This window comes from Salvia splendens, chromosome 7 (assembly GCF_004379255.2).
Source record: "Salvia splendens isolate huo1 chromosome 7, SspV2, whole genome shotgun sequence".
Lineage (NCBI taxonomy): Eukaryota > Viridiplantae > Streptophyta > Magnoliopsida > Lamiales > Lamiaceae > Salvia > Salvia splendens.
The window spans coordinates 6,220,105-6,233,361 of NC_056038.1; the positions used below are offsets into that span (position 1 = coordinate 6,220,105).

General features: G+C 37.8%; 3 protein-coding genes across 3 annotated transcripts; all 3 read right to left on the reverse strand.

The window, feature by feature from the left end:
- Positions 1 to 1,813: 1,813 nt before the first annotated feature.
- Positions 1,814 to 2,925, reverse strand: LOC121741185. Its single transcript, XM_042133881.1, has 2 exons — positions 2,664 to 2,925; positions 1,814 to 2,456 (listed from the first exon to the last, which is right to left on the reverse strand). The coding sequence occupies exons 1-2, from the start codon at positions 2,862 to 2,864 to the stop codon at positions 1,923 to 1,925; spliced, it is 735 nt and encodes a 244-aa protein (XP_041989815.1). The 5' UTR covers positions 2,865 to 2,925; the 3' UTR covers positions 1,814 to 1,922.
- Positions 2,926 to 5,876: 2,951 nt separating this feature from the next.
- Positions 5,877 to 6,862, reverse strand: LOC121811683 (GATA transcription factor 15-like). Its single transcript, XM_042212583.1, has 3 exons — positions 6,641 to 6,862; positions 6,442 to 6,549; positions 5,877 to 6,367 (listed from the first exon to the last, which is right to left on the reverse strand). Exons 1-3 carry the CDS (start codon positions 6,659 to 6,661, stop codon positions 6,110 to 6,112), a joined length of 387 nt encoding a protein of 128 aa, XP_042068517.1. The 5' UTR covers positions 6,662 to 6,862; the 3' UTR covers positions 5,877 to 6,109.
- A 1,577-nt stretch (positions 6,863 to 8,439) lies between these two features.
- Positions 8,440 to 12,299, reverse strand: LOC121742366 (importin subunit alpha-like). The gene is made up of 11 exons (XM_042135486.1): positions 11,895 to 12,299; positions 11,489 to 11,585; positions 11,301 to 11,392; positions 11,077 to 11,208; positions 10,759 to 10,944; positions 10,496 to 10,659; positions 10,290 to 10,368; positions 9,857 to 9,985; positions 9,515 to 9,642; positions 9,060 to 9,437; positions 8,440 to 8,869 (listed from the first exon to the last, which is right to left on the reverse strand). Exons 1-10 carry the CDS (start codon positions 12,102 to 12,104, stop codon positions 9,062 to 9,064), a joined length of 1,593 nt encoding a protein of 530 aa, XP_041991420.1. The 5' UTR covers positions 12,105 to 12,299; the 3' UTR covers positions 8,440 to 8,869; positions 9,060 to 9,061.
- Between the last annotated feature and the right edge of the window lie 958 nt (positions 12,300 to 13,257).

Sequence of the window (13,257 nt, forward strand, 5' to 3'; positions counted from 1 at the left end):
TGTCAGGCAACCTCTTGTGAGGCGTTGCCTGACCCGCCCTCACTAGACGAGTATCAGCCACCCGTCGTGCGCTTCGAGCTCGAGCCCTCGCTGGACTGGACACCGCCGGCCCACCTTTCAACGTCTTTGACGACCTCCCAAACATCGACATGTTTGAATTCTTTACTGTTGTCGTCAAAGAAGACTCGCAAAGCCGCTCTCATAATGTCGGCTCCACTGGCTCCGCTTTGGTATTGAGTTGTTTCATTCTTGTAGATGCCGCAAAAATTTTGACATCTCTGTCGACGCCGTCAAAATGACTGCATAGCATCTTCAGGGTGCGGCGGCGGGACCGAGCCGGCTTGTTCTCGTTGTAGGCGGCAGTGACCTTTTTCCAAAAACACTTGCGGGTTTGTTGATTCCCGACGATGGGATCGTACGAGACACCGACCCAAGCGTTGAACTGAGTCATCGTGTCCGCCCGGCTGTATGGATGACGGCATATATCCTCCTCCTCCTAGGCCGCCTCCTCCTCTTCCTCCACGGCGTCGAATGCGCGACCCCTGGAGCTTCCACCGCAGCATCCTCCTTCCGGATTGGGTTCATCCGGAAAATCCTCCATAATTTGGGATAATCCCTGCGATTGCCCATACCTCGGGGCGGAGGGATGAGAGTATGCATCCACATCAAAATAGGGTGGTTGGTATGCCGGCGGCGTCGACGAGCCTTGGGTGCCCGGCGTCGACGAGCCGGAACCGGCAGCACCCAAGACATTGTACATGCCCCCCAATCGCCAAACGCGTTCAAGTCATATCCGCCGGAGCCGCCCTCGTTTCCGTCGCCGGACATTTTTTAGATGAAAATTGGAGATGTGAGATGAAAATTGGAGATGTGAGAGATATGATTTGAGAAGAATAGATGTGTTTTTGTGTGTATAAAACGAGGATGAAATAAGAGTATTTATAGAGTAATAAATAAATAAATAAATAAATAAATAAATAAATGAGGAAAATACCGTTGAAAGCAGGTAAAAAAACGGTAACATTACCGTTTATATTTTCTAAAATTTTTTAAATTAAAATCGATTTTTTTTAAAAAAAAATGATTTATTGCGACAACGTGACGACGGCCACTCGCCGGCCTAGCGCCAGCGTGTGCCACGTGGCGCGGGCGCGTGGCGAGCTGGTGCGCCAGCCGTCCCTCAAGGATGAGACACCCACCGAGACGAGACCGAGACGCATCCATGCAACGCCATCTCGCTTTCGTCTCGTCTCTCCGAGACAAGATAGAGACCGCAACGAGACGCGTTTCGGATGCTCTAACATGAGATCTTTAAAAACAATTTAAAAAATAAAACCAACAATGAGTACCTAGTTAAATATAAAAACCGCGCATCCGCCGCCGCCCCGCCGATCTATAGTGCATGAAGCGTCCGCCCGAAGCAGACGCCATTTTTGGGGCGGAAGGCCCTCCGGCGATAAGGTTGCGAGGACGCGCCGGTGCTTGCACCCGGTCACGCCTCGGTGCGCCGGCCGCCCCGGAAATTTTTTTTAAAATTATTTTCAAAAATTATATTATAAATACTAATCCTCCACCATCCCTTTTACACCTCGTTTTCTAATTATTTAGATTCCGATAATTTTAATTATAATTAATTTAAAATAAAAGAAAAAATAAATAAAATGAAAAGTAGCTAAAAATTTTAGAGCTATTGAAAATGTCCACCTTATAGCTGGAGATACTTCTTTTTGTGGATGCGGAAAAAATAAACTGGAACGGTGAAAAAAAAAGGGGCGGAGCTATTGGAAGTGACCGCTGATCGTGGATGCCTTAATAATCCAAAGCACACATCCCAGATCGAATCAGCACTATTATAAATATACATGTTTTTATCAATTTGTCGCATTTTATTTCACAAAAGCGGCAAACGACATCTATCCAAATCACCAATCTTCGCCGCGAGGCTGCCGGAGAAATCTGCCATGCGGAGAGTCCGGATCCCCTCTCATCGCATTCATCCGAAACATCTCCGCCGCCCTCCTTAGCGCCTCCTCCGCCGTGTCCAGCTGCTCCCCCCAGTTCCCATCGTAGCCGACGCTCTCGCTCTGCGCCGTCCCATCCGTCGCCTGAGTCACCGGCTTCCTCGTATCGCAAACCTCGATCTCCGACAGCGGAGACGCCTTGTGGTGCTCGTAATACTCCTTGTTGTCCCTCTCCTGCTCTTCCCGCTGCGTTTTCCGGTCCACTCCATCCTCCTCCTCCGGCCACGGGCTGCCGTCGATCCCCGCGCACGAGCTCCGCCGCTTCTGCTGCCCGAACGGGTAGGGCATCGGCCCCACGCCGCTGGACTCCAGCTTGGGTGCTGTCTCTATCGGGGACTTCGGAGGAGTGTATGTTTCGTTGTCTTTGCTCGTCGGCTCGTTCTTTGGCGGCCGCCGCCGCTTCTCGTCTTGCATCGCATCCGTAGGATACACATCCTTAGAAACAAGATTAATCAATTTGATTCAAACCATCCCACATTGAAAATTATTAAAAAGTATGGAGAACAAACAATATACTAATAAGTACAACTCATAAGAGCGAAATCATAAAAACTTTGTCAAAACTGATAATATCATACTAATATTGAATTCAGATGTGCATAAATCACTAAAATTTACAGTTATTCAAAAGTAATACAGTACTTCTTCCTGGACGGCGTGGATAGCTGGATCAGCAGTTCTGCCGGAGGTGGTGGCGCAGCCGCGTAAGCTTTGCTGCGGAAACAGAGTGCGGTTGAATTTGGCGGCGGCGAGAGCGAATCTGGATTGCATATTTCCTCTTAGTAAATTATGCGATCTCACTAGCGGTAGAGCTTCTTCGAAAAATGTTGCCACAATATCCATGTAGCATCAAACTTTTTATCATTAGGAGATAGGACACGTGTCTAGTTAATGAAACGTGGCATTATTTGTTGGCGTCTAGTTTCTTTGTGTCAATAATGGGATTTTTAACTCTCTATAATCAAGTTATGTTATGACTGGAAGATATCAGAACTTTCTCCATTTTTCTTCTAGACAAATCTTCTCTCTAGCTCATTCGATTTTGTTGTGCAGATAATGTTTTAGAAACATTTTATTTGATGAAATATGCTAGAACTTTCTTAAATAACACTAATAGAAGTCTTTAGAAGTACTTTTTTTCTGAGGCAATCTTCATAATTTCCTTAAATAGATAGGTCATAGAGTTGTGTTTAGTGACCATTTTATTTGTATCACTTTTAAGAATAATTTATACACATTTACATTTGTTTTTGACAACTAACTTAAATAATTAACATTTCAATATCCTAATTACTAGTAATTAAATGTTTTAAATCGTTTAACTATTTGCTTTATTGTATAGCTCATATTTTATCTAAACTAAAAATAGTATATACAAGCCGCCATGCCTCAAGAAATTCTGTCTATTTATTAGAGGATGATGGCAATTGCTCGATAGCGATAATGTTTACTCTATCCACCTCCAAATCAGCCGCGGAAATCTTTTCCCCAAATATGATAAGCACGATTCCATCCCCTACCGAGAAATGACATTTTTCTCAATTTACCATAATAAAAATGAAGTGTCAACGGATACATCTCATTGTCTCTACATAAAACCTCGCTTCCCGCGTAAACTACATATCCTTACAATATAATCATCTATAATAACACTCTAAAATAAAACACGAAAATAATTCCAATTGTATTTCCAAATTACACCATTTTAGAAGTTTGATCAAGATAAATATACATTTCAGTTTTACACTCAAATAGATCTAATATCATTTTTCAAATTTTGTGACAAATTTTGTGAGTATAAAAACTAAGTGAATTTTTTTTTAAGTTCAAGTTTTAAGTAAATAGTTATAGTCAAATTACTATTTAATATAAAAATATATATTAGAGTGAATTTGAATTTAATATGAATGATTAGTTTCTCAGAGTTTAAGCAATCTTCTAGCGCATAATTTAGTTTAAAAAAATTTGTTACTCAAGTTGAGAGTTGATGGTGTTAGAAAAACTGGCAAATCCTCTACAATCGAAAAGAAAATAAAGGATATTAGAACCTATTTATTTCTTGTTTTCAAATTTATTGTATAATTTAATAAATGTATTAGAAAGTTGGTTGAAAAGGTTAGTGGAAAGTGAATCTATTACCAAAAGTTAATGGAATGTGAGGTACAGAGGTCCATTACCAAAAACAGTAAAAAATAAATGGAAAGTTTATTAGTGGATGAACGAAAATAGCAAAATGAAACATTTATTAGTGGACGGAGAGAGTATATATATCAAGGCATGTAATCTTCACACTAATTTTCAATATGAAAATTAAACTGTTTAGTTGAATATGGCAATGACATAGACAGAATTTGTCGCAACAACCACCATTACGTGCTCATGATAAGGCTGTCTCCGTCTCCATCTCCATCTCCGACGCTAGAGTCTGGAGATGGAGAAAGCAGGAAAAAAAAATGCAGTGTTAGAAAACTTAGTGTTACTTTTTTAGCTTTTTTAAACGACGTTATGTAATAAAAGGCCGGCCACATAGACGTTTAGTTGTACCACGCTGGATTTAATTCTGCCTAAATTTGATTTTAAATAAGATTACTACTAAAAGTTTGTGTATTTTTCACTATTTGATGAAAATGAACTAAACAGACGTGTATTTACTAGTAGTATTTAGTATATTTATCGACTATTTAAGCCCAATAAATAATGTAGTAACATTTCTATACCCTAATTACTCGTTAATTAGGTTAACTAGTTGACGCTGAAATGTCATGTATTTTCCTCTGCTGTAACGTCTTCGGATATGGGCCAAACAATTTTATTTATATAAATTCATTTTTTGGCGTTCATAGACCACCATCTTTTAATGCGCCACCATTGTCTAATTTAGTACGGTCACAATAATAATGCTAATCATAAATTTAGGTCTGCCTTTTCGTGACCCAATAAAATATACTAATATAATTAAATATGTGAGCACAATTTATTTTGAGGTGATCCATCAAATTCTATGAAGTGGAAATTTGGGCACCGATACTATTTCCTTCTATCCATTCTTTCCATAAATTGAGATTCACTACCATATTTATAATTTATTTCCATAATATTAACTAAATAGGGTTTTTGATCATGGTATTAATAAAAACGATCCGACTTTTTCCTTTTTCTAATATAATGTCTACCTTATTTTCCTTATGTGTGATTTTCTTTAAAGATGCATATATATTAATTTCCAATTATGTTATGTTTCATTTATTTTATTCGCATGGCAATAATGTATCTGTATCATATATTATCACATATAACAATAATGTTTTTTAGCCATATCTACATTTGTGACATGCACATCATGCCTTACTTATATACTCCATAATTGTTTGAGGCATAAAGTAAAAAAATGATTTAAAATTAGGAGGCTCTTCGTTTTGTTCTTCTAGAATTTCACTATATTAACATAATATACATCAAATGTGGATTATTGAGCTTGTTTTGCACACATTATTAAACAAAACATGCATCCATTTTAGTTACACAATTTCCGAATTAAACTTGAAAAACCAATTCCATCATTACTTCAGTTATAATTTAATGAAAGATTAAGAGCAAAATCCAAAACCAGACTTGATCAAACTGTCAACCACTTGTATTCCCAAAAAGTTCAAAATGCCCGCGTCGATTGGGAAATTTAATTTTTGAAACCCAAAATGTTGGAAGTTGGAACGAATTTATAACAAAGAATTTATCATGTTAGATAACATTACCACTTTTCCCAAGACATCCAAAAAGCTACTTGTACCATCAATAACAAAACTAAATGGAGAAAAGAAGAAAAAATAAATTAAAACAGCTTATATACACAAGTCAAAAATCAAAATCTAAGGATTTAATCATACTATTACTATGAAAAACATGACTAATTCAATCATTGTTAGTCATTACATCAGCGAATCACCCACCCTAAAAAATTAAACCTAAATTTTCCCCTCAAATTAACATCACATTCAGTTAGACACTTAGACTAGAGCTCTCCAATTTTTTTTCCTTTTTCCAGATTTCAAATTCAGGGTACAACCGGAGAGGGCGGAGGTACCACTCCACTAAGCGTAGACAGATGATCCACACGAAAGCGCCATCAACAGTATCGCCGCTCTCTCTTCCTCTCTCAACTTGTTCATCAACTTTCCCGATCTCTGCAACACAATCTCGCTTTTGAATCGCATTTTTAAAATCTCTCTGACCTCGTTGCTTCGCACAACGCTCGTTCGCTTTTTCTTCTTGTTTGGCTTTCCCGAATCCAACCCTAGAAGCTGCCTCCTCTTCTTGTTGTATTTTATCCCGCAGGCATTGCATAGAGACTGCAAATCAAACAGAAAATTTCAAATCAAACCGTACAATTATTTTTTTTAAATACAACGTTTCATTTTTATACCTTCGGTCCAGCTGGACCGCCTCGCCATAGCGGAGTTCTCGAAGTGTGACAGTCGCTGCAGGTCTTCAATGGAGAAACACTGCCATTTTTCTTCTCAAAATCTGCTTTCTGAAACAGCAAAAGCGAGATGTAAAACAGTTGCTGTTGATTGAAGAACCGAAAAAAAAGTGGATAATGATGCGATCGCTTGATTTCTCACCTTATCTACTTTCAGATCCATGTGATCGGAGTGTGGATTGATGAAATTAGAGCAATGCTTTGAGAATGTTTATCCAGAAAATGGCGTGATCATCATCGCATGGAGGAAAAAAAGAAAAACTTAAAAAGAAATAATTTGTGAAAATAAATAGAAATAGGAAAGGATAAGATTTTTGGCGAAGGGTTTAGAGTGTGAATGGGCCGAGTGTGTGTAGTGTGTGTGTTTTTGTGGGCTCGGTTAATCTTTTTATATGTCTGTTGACAGAAAATAATGGAAAGCCAGCGATAAGCCAAACCCTAGCTGACCTTGTTTTGTGTGAAATGACTATAATGCCACTTGATGTTTCATATTTGAATTACAGTGAAACAATCTCGGCCGTTGGTTTCGTGATTCTGTTGTGATGGAATCCGTGCATGACTTCTCATTTTTCGATTTTTGGGGTTTGATGATTTATTGGTCGTTTTATTTACTGGTCATTATAGTAGAGGTATACTAATACTCCCTCCGTTCCATAGTAATGTATTTTTTTTGGTACGTAATTTAAGAAAAATTGCGTTGAGTGAGTTAAGTAAATTAACAATAAAGTAGAAAAGGAAAAAAAAGGTTGAGAGATGAAGAGAGAATGAAATAAGTAAATATAAATGTATTGACTTTTATTAAAAATGAAAATGACTCTACTACTATGAAATCCACTGCTATGGAATGTATTAAATGATGAAATACCTTCACTAATATAAAACGAAGAGAGTATTCAATATCAACTGTATTATTCCCAACTTATAAAACAAAAAACGAGGGCCAATTTATTTAGAAGATTCTTTAGCTAGTTTGCAACACAACAAAGTAGACTCTGAACCTATTTTAATGATTCATAATTCATACTATAATCAATTATATACTACTCCACTAATGTTTAAATAAGGTTCAAGAATCTAAAGGGGACAGATGGCATAAAGGTACAACTAATAATAACGATTCTGATCATGTTATGAAGCAGAAGAAGCTATATAAGAATCTGCTGCAGTTCCTTGCTTGTACTCCTTCCGTCCCAATTGAAGATTATTCATTTTTTTCCCAATTAAAATGACCTATTATTAAAAATGAAAATACATTTATTTCTACTTTATTCCTTCTTTATTACTTATTTACTTTACTTTCTCCACTTAACAAACTAAATATTAGTATAGCAGGAGTATGTTTTTCATATGTCAAAATCCAGTGTTTTGACTTTTGAAAATTCACTGACATTCAGAAATAAAAATAATTCTTGAAAACAAAAGTTTTGGATCAAATACTCAAATTAAAGCTAAACTTTAATTAGTAGGAAGAATGTTTCGCTGTGAGTAGCAAGTAGCAAAAAGTTTATCTAACAAAAAAAAGTGAGCAAGAATAATACTCTCCGTACAATAAAAATAGCACATTTGTGAATAACAAGAATATTAGAAGTTACCAAAAATTAGTTGATTGTAAAGTCAATGAAGAAATATCAGAAAGCTTTTGCTGCTTAGCAATCAATTTATAGTGTCCTTTGCTACTGCTACCTTGTGATTTCTTAATTATGTGATTTTACTGATAATGAAGCTAACACTGGTAGAAAATACTGCCAAAACTGAATATTACTACAACATTTGAATTGTAACCTCCAAATTCCCAATTTCATTTGAGCAAAGCCAATAACGCTGATATTATATCCAATATAAGGTACTCATATACCTCGAGAAGAAATATACACAACAGCAAAACTCGAGAAGACATAAACACGAACTGCTTAGGCTACTGATCGCTGAAGCAAACGAATGTGCACAAGATTTCATTGTATTTACCAAAATCCAAAAAGAAAAGAAACAAATACAGGACAAATCACATAAAAACGACTCAATTTCAACTTTATATACTCTGGCGGGCATGGAAGATGTTTTCAATATAATATAGTACTACATGATATTCATGCTACCATTGCAGAAAAAGGTATGATAAGAAAAAAAGATTTTGCAGATATGGTTCTCTGCAGACAAAAACATGTGAGATAACCGTCTTGACGCCACCAGACAATCCCTTTCTAGTATCCCACCACCTTCAGGTAATACTACACCTTGGACGCCATCTCTCATATCCACAACTGGCATTACGATAAGTTAAAAACATAAGAGACCGACAGCCGACCAGACTCCAGACAAAATTCAACCAGCCAGATCCATTGGACATCCATTCAAGTTCCTCATGAGCTTCCTGTAAATTTCAACTATTTTCATGTTACGGTTGGTCACATTCACATATACATCACAAGGGAAAGGATCCGAAACTATATGATCAGGATTAACCATAAATAAAGCTAGACATAATATTGACTAAGTAGATACACAGAGTGGTTACTAGACAGGCCAAGATAAAAGACTCAAAATGAAAACATTTACTTCACCTTCAACTGAATTGAAAGCCCCCTGTTGGAACAGGTAGGTCGCCACCTCCAAAGTTAAAGCCAGATTGCTGTGTAGCATCTCCAGCCATGACCTGTTCATCATCGTCTTCCAACCAATATGTTTCAAGAATCTTCACAGACTTCTCATAGATTTCATTGTTGTCATGACTTTGGAGATTTTCAATCTTCTCTAGACCTTCTGCGTCATCAATCATCTGAGCATAGACATTCACATCTCCGGTGTTACCTTGGCTCTTCTCAGCTTCTCCAACCTTAAGAATGTTCTCGAGACCTTCCAAGCAGACTGTGACAATGCGTGGATCGGGACAAATAAGAAGGTCGCACATCGGCTTTATACATCCCTCACCAACCAAAAACCTGTAGATGTTAGATTAACTTTCAAGCTACACATTCCACGACATGAAATAACTAGGAAAGAGGTTGAAATTTTTTACTTGATTTGGTCTGGAGTTCCACCAGAAGTGGCATTTGAAATAGCCCAGGATGCCTCTTTCTTTATCTCAAATTCAGCACTTTGAAGCAGAGCAAGAAGAGGAGAGAAAATACCAGCAGCAATCACAGCCTGAACATTAAAATAACAAGCCTTTTAAATTATAAGTAGCCTTTTAAAACAGAAAAACCACTATTTTTCGAGAAGGAGAATAAGAAGCTAGTCCATAGAAGCAATTGGCGTAACACAATACATTTACTGACTGTATCTACATTTTCCATGCAGTAATGGTAATTAGTTACAATGAAATTCTAGATAACTAGTTCACTTGTCCAAGTTTGGGTACCTGGATCTGGTCCTTATTTCCTGCTGTTATGTTCGAGATGGTCCAACAAGCTTCTTTCTTGATACTTTTCTTATAATTTTGTGTCAACAAGTTAAGCAGGCAAGGAAGAGCCCCCTTTTCAATGATGACCTGAAAATGATTGCAAAGATCCTGAGTGTCTAGTTCAAAGCAAAGCCACTGCGGACTAACAACAAAATTATTGCCTTCCCAAAATAAGTGCAGGTAAACAATAAACATCAATTTTTATATCACTAAAATGTCGCTTTTGTTATCACATGTCAACGTATCCTTATAGGACAAAAATCAGTGTCTTCCACACAGAGAGTGGCGGGAAAGACATGCAAACAATCATTGAAGGTAATCCTAGGATGAACTTTCTGTTGTGAAATAAACAGTTTTATTACTGATCGGAGAAATATGTCCGTCTAAATACCTGAGTCTGGACATCATCACCAGTCACAATATTTCCAACAGTGCGCAGGGCAGGTATCAAAACAGATGGTGATGGGTGTCTGAAAAGACCCAGAAAAGAATAAATAGAAAACAAACTATAATCGTCAAAAGTGTACCAAACTAATAAATTAACGGGTATAACTAAACAAGAAATTTGGGTAGTGTAGTACACACTCTGCCACTTACAGTAAAAGCTCAATAAGACGAGGACAAACATCAGCATCAATCACAGCTTGGATTTTCTCATTAACACCATCAGATAGATACGAAAGTGCCCAGCATGAATCTGTCAGGACCTCTTCATCATTCATATGAATAAGAAGAGTAAGAGCAAGGAGGGCGGGCTTCACCTGGTCAAGGATTTAATCATGACATGTTATAGGCTATCAAATGGGATTGGCAGTGAAAAGATGCACAAAAAAACTGAAACAAACTACTGAAAAACAAACCTGTTCAAATGGAGGCTGTGGCTTTCCCCTACAAAAGTTTGACAGAGTCCATGTTGCATTTCTCAACATGGATAGTTTCGATTGGTCACTAAATTGCGATAACAACGGCATTAAAGCCCCATAACCGAGAACCAGATCACGACATTTTGGTGAGTCACCTGCGACGTTTCCTAAAGCCCAGACTGCCTGCATAAGAAGTCAAAGAAAATCAAATGATCTAAAAGTAACAAGTTCAACATAAATCATTTGTGCGTGCCACTGGAAAAGTGGCAATACAAGCATAAAGATAACAGTATATATACATCCATGTATGCATACCTGTTCGCGAACATCATCACTTGGAGAAGTAAGAAGTTTCACAAATATTGGGACAGCGCCATGATCAATCACAACTTTGGTGTTATCAGATGTTCCAGAGGCAATGTTTGTGAGGGCCCATGCTGCCTCAAACTAAATAAAGGAAGAAGTCATCCATCATTGCATAATCAAAAGTCATAGCAACTATTCATCAAAATAACACAAAAACATTCACAACAACATACCTGAAGCTGCGGATAATCGTCCCTTGCAAGAAACTCTACAAACCTAGGAACAACTCCGGACTGTATTACTTCCTCAATCGGCGGATTTCGCTCTATTATAACAAACCATAATAAAATAATTCAGGTTGAGCTCGAAAGTGAAAACAATAAACCCAGATTGTATCACTAAGTAGAGCTTAACCAATTACCAATTGAAAGAAGTTTCCGGAACTGAGTTGTGGACTCCAGTTGCCGCGGACCATCATCAGACCAAACACCATCAATCAATGCTGGAAGACTTTCAAGCTGAAAAGGGCACGGCATGCACGATGCAACCCACAGCTCAAAATTAAAATGTAAAAGCATCTCACAAATCGCGACATGAAGTTTCTATAAACCCTATTGATCCAACTATAACATGCTAGGCAGACCTAATTAGATAACTTAGACATTTAATCACCAGATCATATATGACAATTAGAAATTTTATAATACTAGACAATAAATTCAATAGCAACAAGACAAGCAGATTCATGAATCAATAATCAATCCAATTCGATCAGATCCAAACCTAACTTTAATTAAAGCAAAAAAAAAACGTTGAACAACCAATACCTTCTTATCAAGCTGCGGAACGTTGACCACAGAGGGTAGCTGCTGAGGTTGAAGCCCCTCCCGCCGCTTTTTGAGCAAATTCTCCTCCCTTCTGTTCTTCCGGATCTCCACCATGTTGTCCTCCCGCCTCCGGCGTCCCTCCTCCGCGTCGACCGCCACCTTGTAGCGGCTCCGGCGGACCTCCGTCCTGGCGTTCGGCCTCAACGACATCGATCAAAAAGGGAGGGGCGAAATTTCAAATCCTAGAAATGGCCGATATTGCACAATAATTGCGTTGCTTTGTTTGGTGTCAGAGGAGATGGTAGTGCGGAAGAATATTTATGGATACGGACGAAAAGTTTCAGAATTTGAAGTTCTTTTTCAAATGGAGAGAGAAAATGAGTTTGAGTTGTATAGAGAGAGAAAGCTCGGGACGAATTGAGAATGGGGCGATGATTGTAATTTGTAGCGCTTCCAACGACCCTCCTCAACTGAACTACCCTTTTTCTTTAGTTATTTAACGATATTGCCACTCAATTTGTATTTGTGGGCTGCAATCTCCTGCATCGCGAGATTAGGGTAAGATTAGAAGTGAGCGTATGACGGCAGTATATTAATTAAACTAATCGAAACATAATTAATTTTTGTATTTCGGATTAAAAAATGCTAGTAGTACTACTTATCTGGTAAAAATGATGATAAAATTTTCCCTTTATTAGTGTTTTTCGGTGATTTCTTTGTATTCTTGTAATTTATTATCATAAATTCGTAACATAATTTTCTGTAATTTAAGTATGATCATCTCATCTCATCGAAAGTGTTTGTTTATATATGATCAAAACGGGTATCGTTTAAAGAGTTTGGATCAAGATGGAGTATTGAAATTAGAAAAATGTCGGATATTCAGTATCAGGCACACCTGATTAATGCTATGTTACTTTATTTATTAAGGGAATACTGTCGAAGAATCTAAAGGTCCTCTAGTCAAGCCAAAAAATAACATAATCGTCCATCCTAATGTAAAGGTTTATTTATTTTTAATTAATGTTTTTTTTATTTATTTTTAATTAATTTTTTTTAGGAGTTCGAGATACATTCGGCAAGCTACCTAGCCCCTCCTCATTGCCACCCTCATGGCTCGGGTCCAGGCTCGTAAGCTTGCCAAGCCCAAAGTCGAACTCGAGACTTAATCCCAAGTTGGGGCATCCAGGAGTCAAGCTCGAGACCTCCAAGATGGCGCGGTATCCTTGCCACCCTACTCAACCACTTGAGCTAGGGGGCTTGGATTTATTTTTAATTAATGTTAAATGGAGTAAGATTCAGTAGTATGCTGATTAGCTTGATAATCAACAGGCTAAAGGTCCAATGTTAAATATTAAAAGGA

Excerpts from the sequence above, each read along its gene's own strand:
- LOC121741185 (XM_042133881.1), bottom strand. The coding sequence starts at position 2,864 with ATGGATATTGTGGCAACATTTTTCGAAGAAGCTCTACCGCTAGTGAGA. Across the intron at positions 2,457-2,663 it reads TCCACGCCGTCCAGGAAGAA|GATGTGTATCCTACGGATGC; the intron begins GTACTGTATTAC and ends CTTGTTTCTAAG.
- LOC121811683 (XM_042212583.1), bottom strand. The coding sequence starts at position 6,661 with ATGGATCTGAAAGTAGATAAG. Across the intron at positions 6,550-6,640 it reads TGGATCTGAAAGTAGATAAG|AAAGCAGATTTTGAGAAGAA; the intron begins GTGAGAAATCAA and ends TTGCTGTTTCAG. Across the intron at positions 6,368-6,441 it reads GCGGTCCAGCTGGACCGAAG|TCTCTATGCAATGCCTGCGG; the intron begins GTATAAAAATGA and ends TTTGATTTGCAG.
- LOC121742366 (XM_042135486.1), bottom strand. The coding sequence starts at position 12,104 with ATGTCGTTGAGGCCGAACGCCAGGACGGAGGTCCGCCGGAGCCGCTAC. Across the intron at positions 11,586-11,894 it reads TTCCGCAGCTTGATAAGAAG|CTTGAAAGTCTTCCAGCATT; the intron begins GTATTGGTTGTT and ends TGCCCTTTTCAG. Across the intron at positions 9,986-10,289 it reads GTGATGATGTCCAGACTCAG|GTCATCATTGAAAAGGGGGC; the intron begins GTATTTAGACGG and ends AATCATTTTCAG.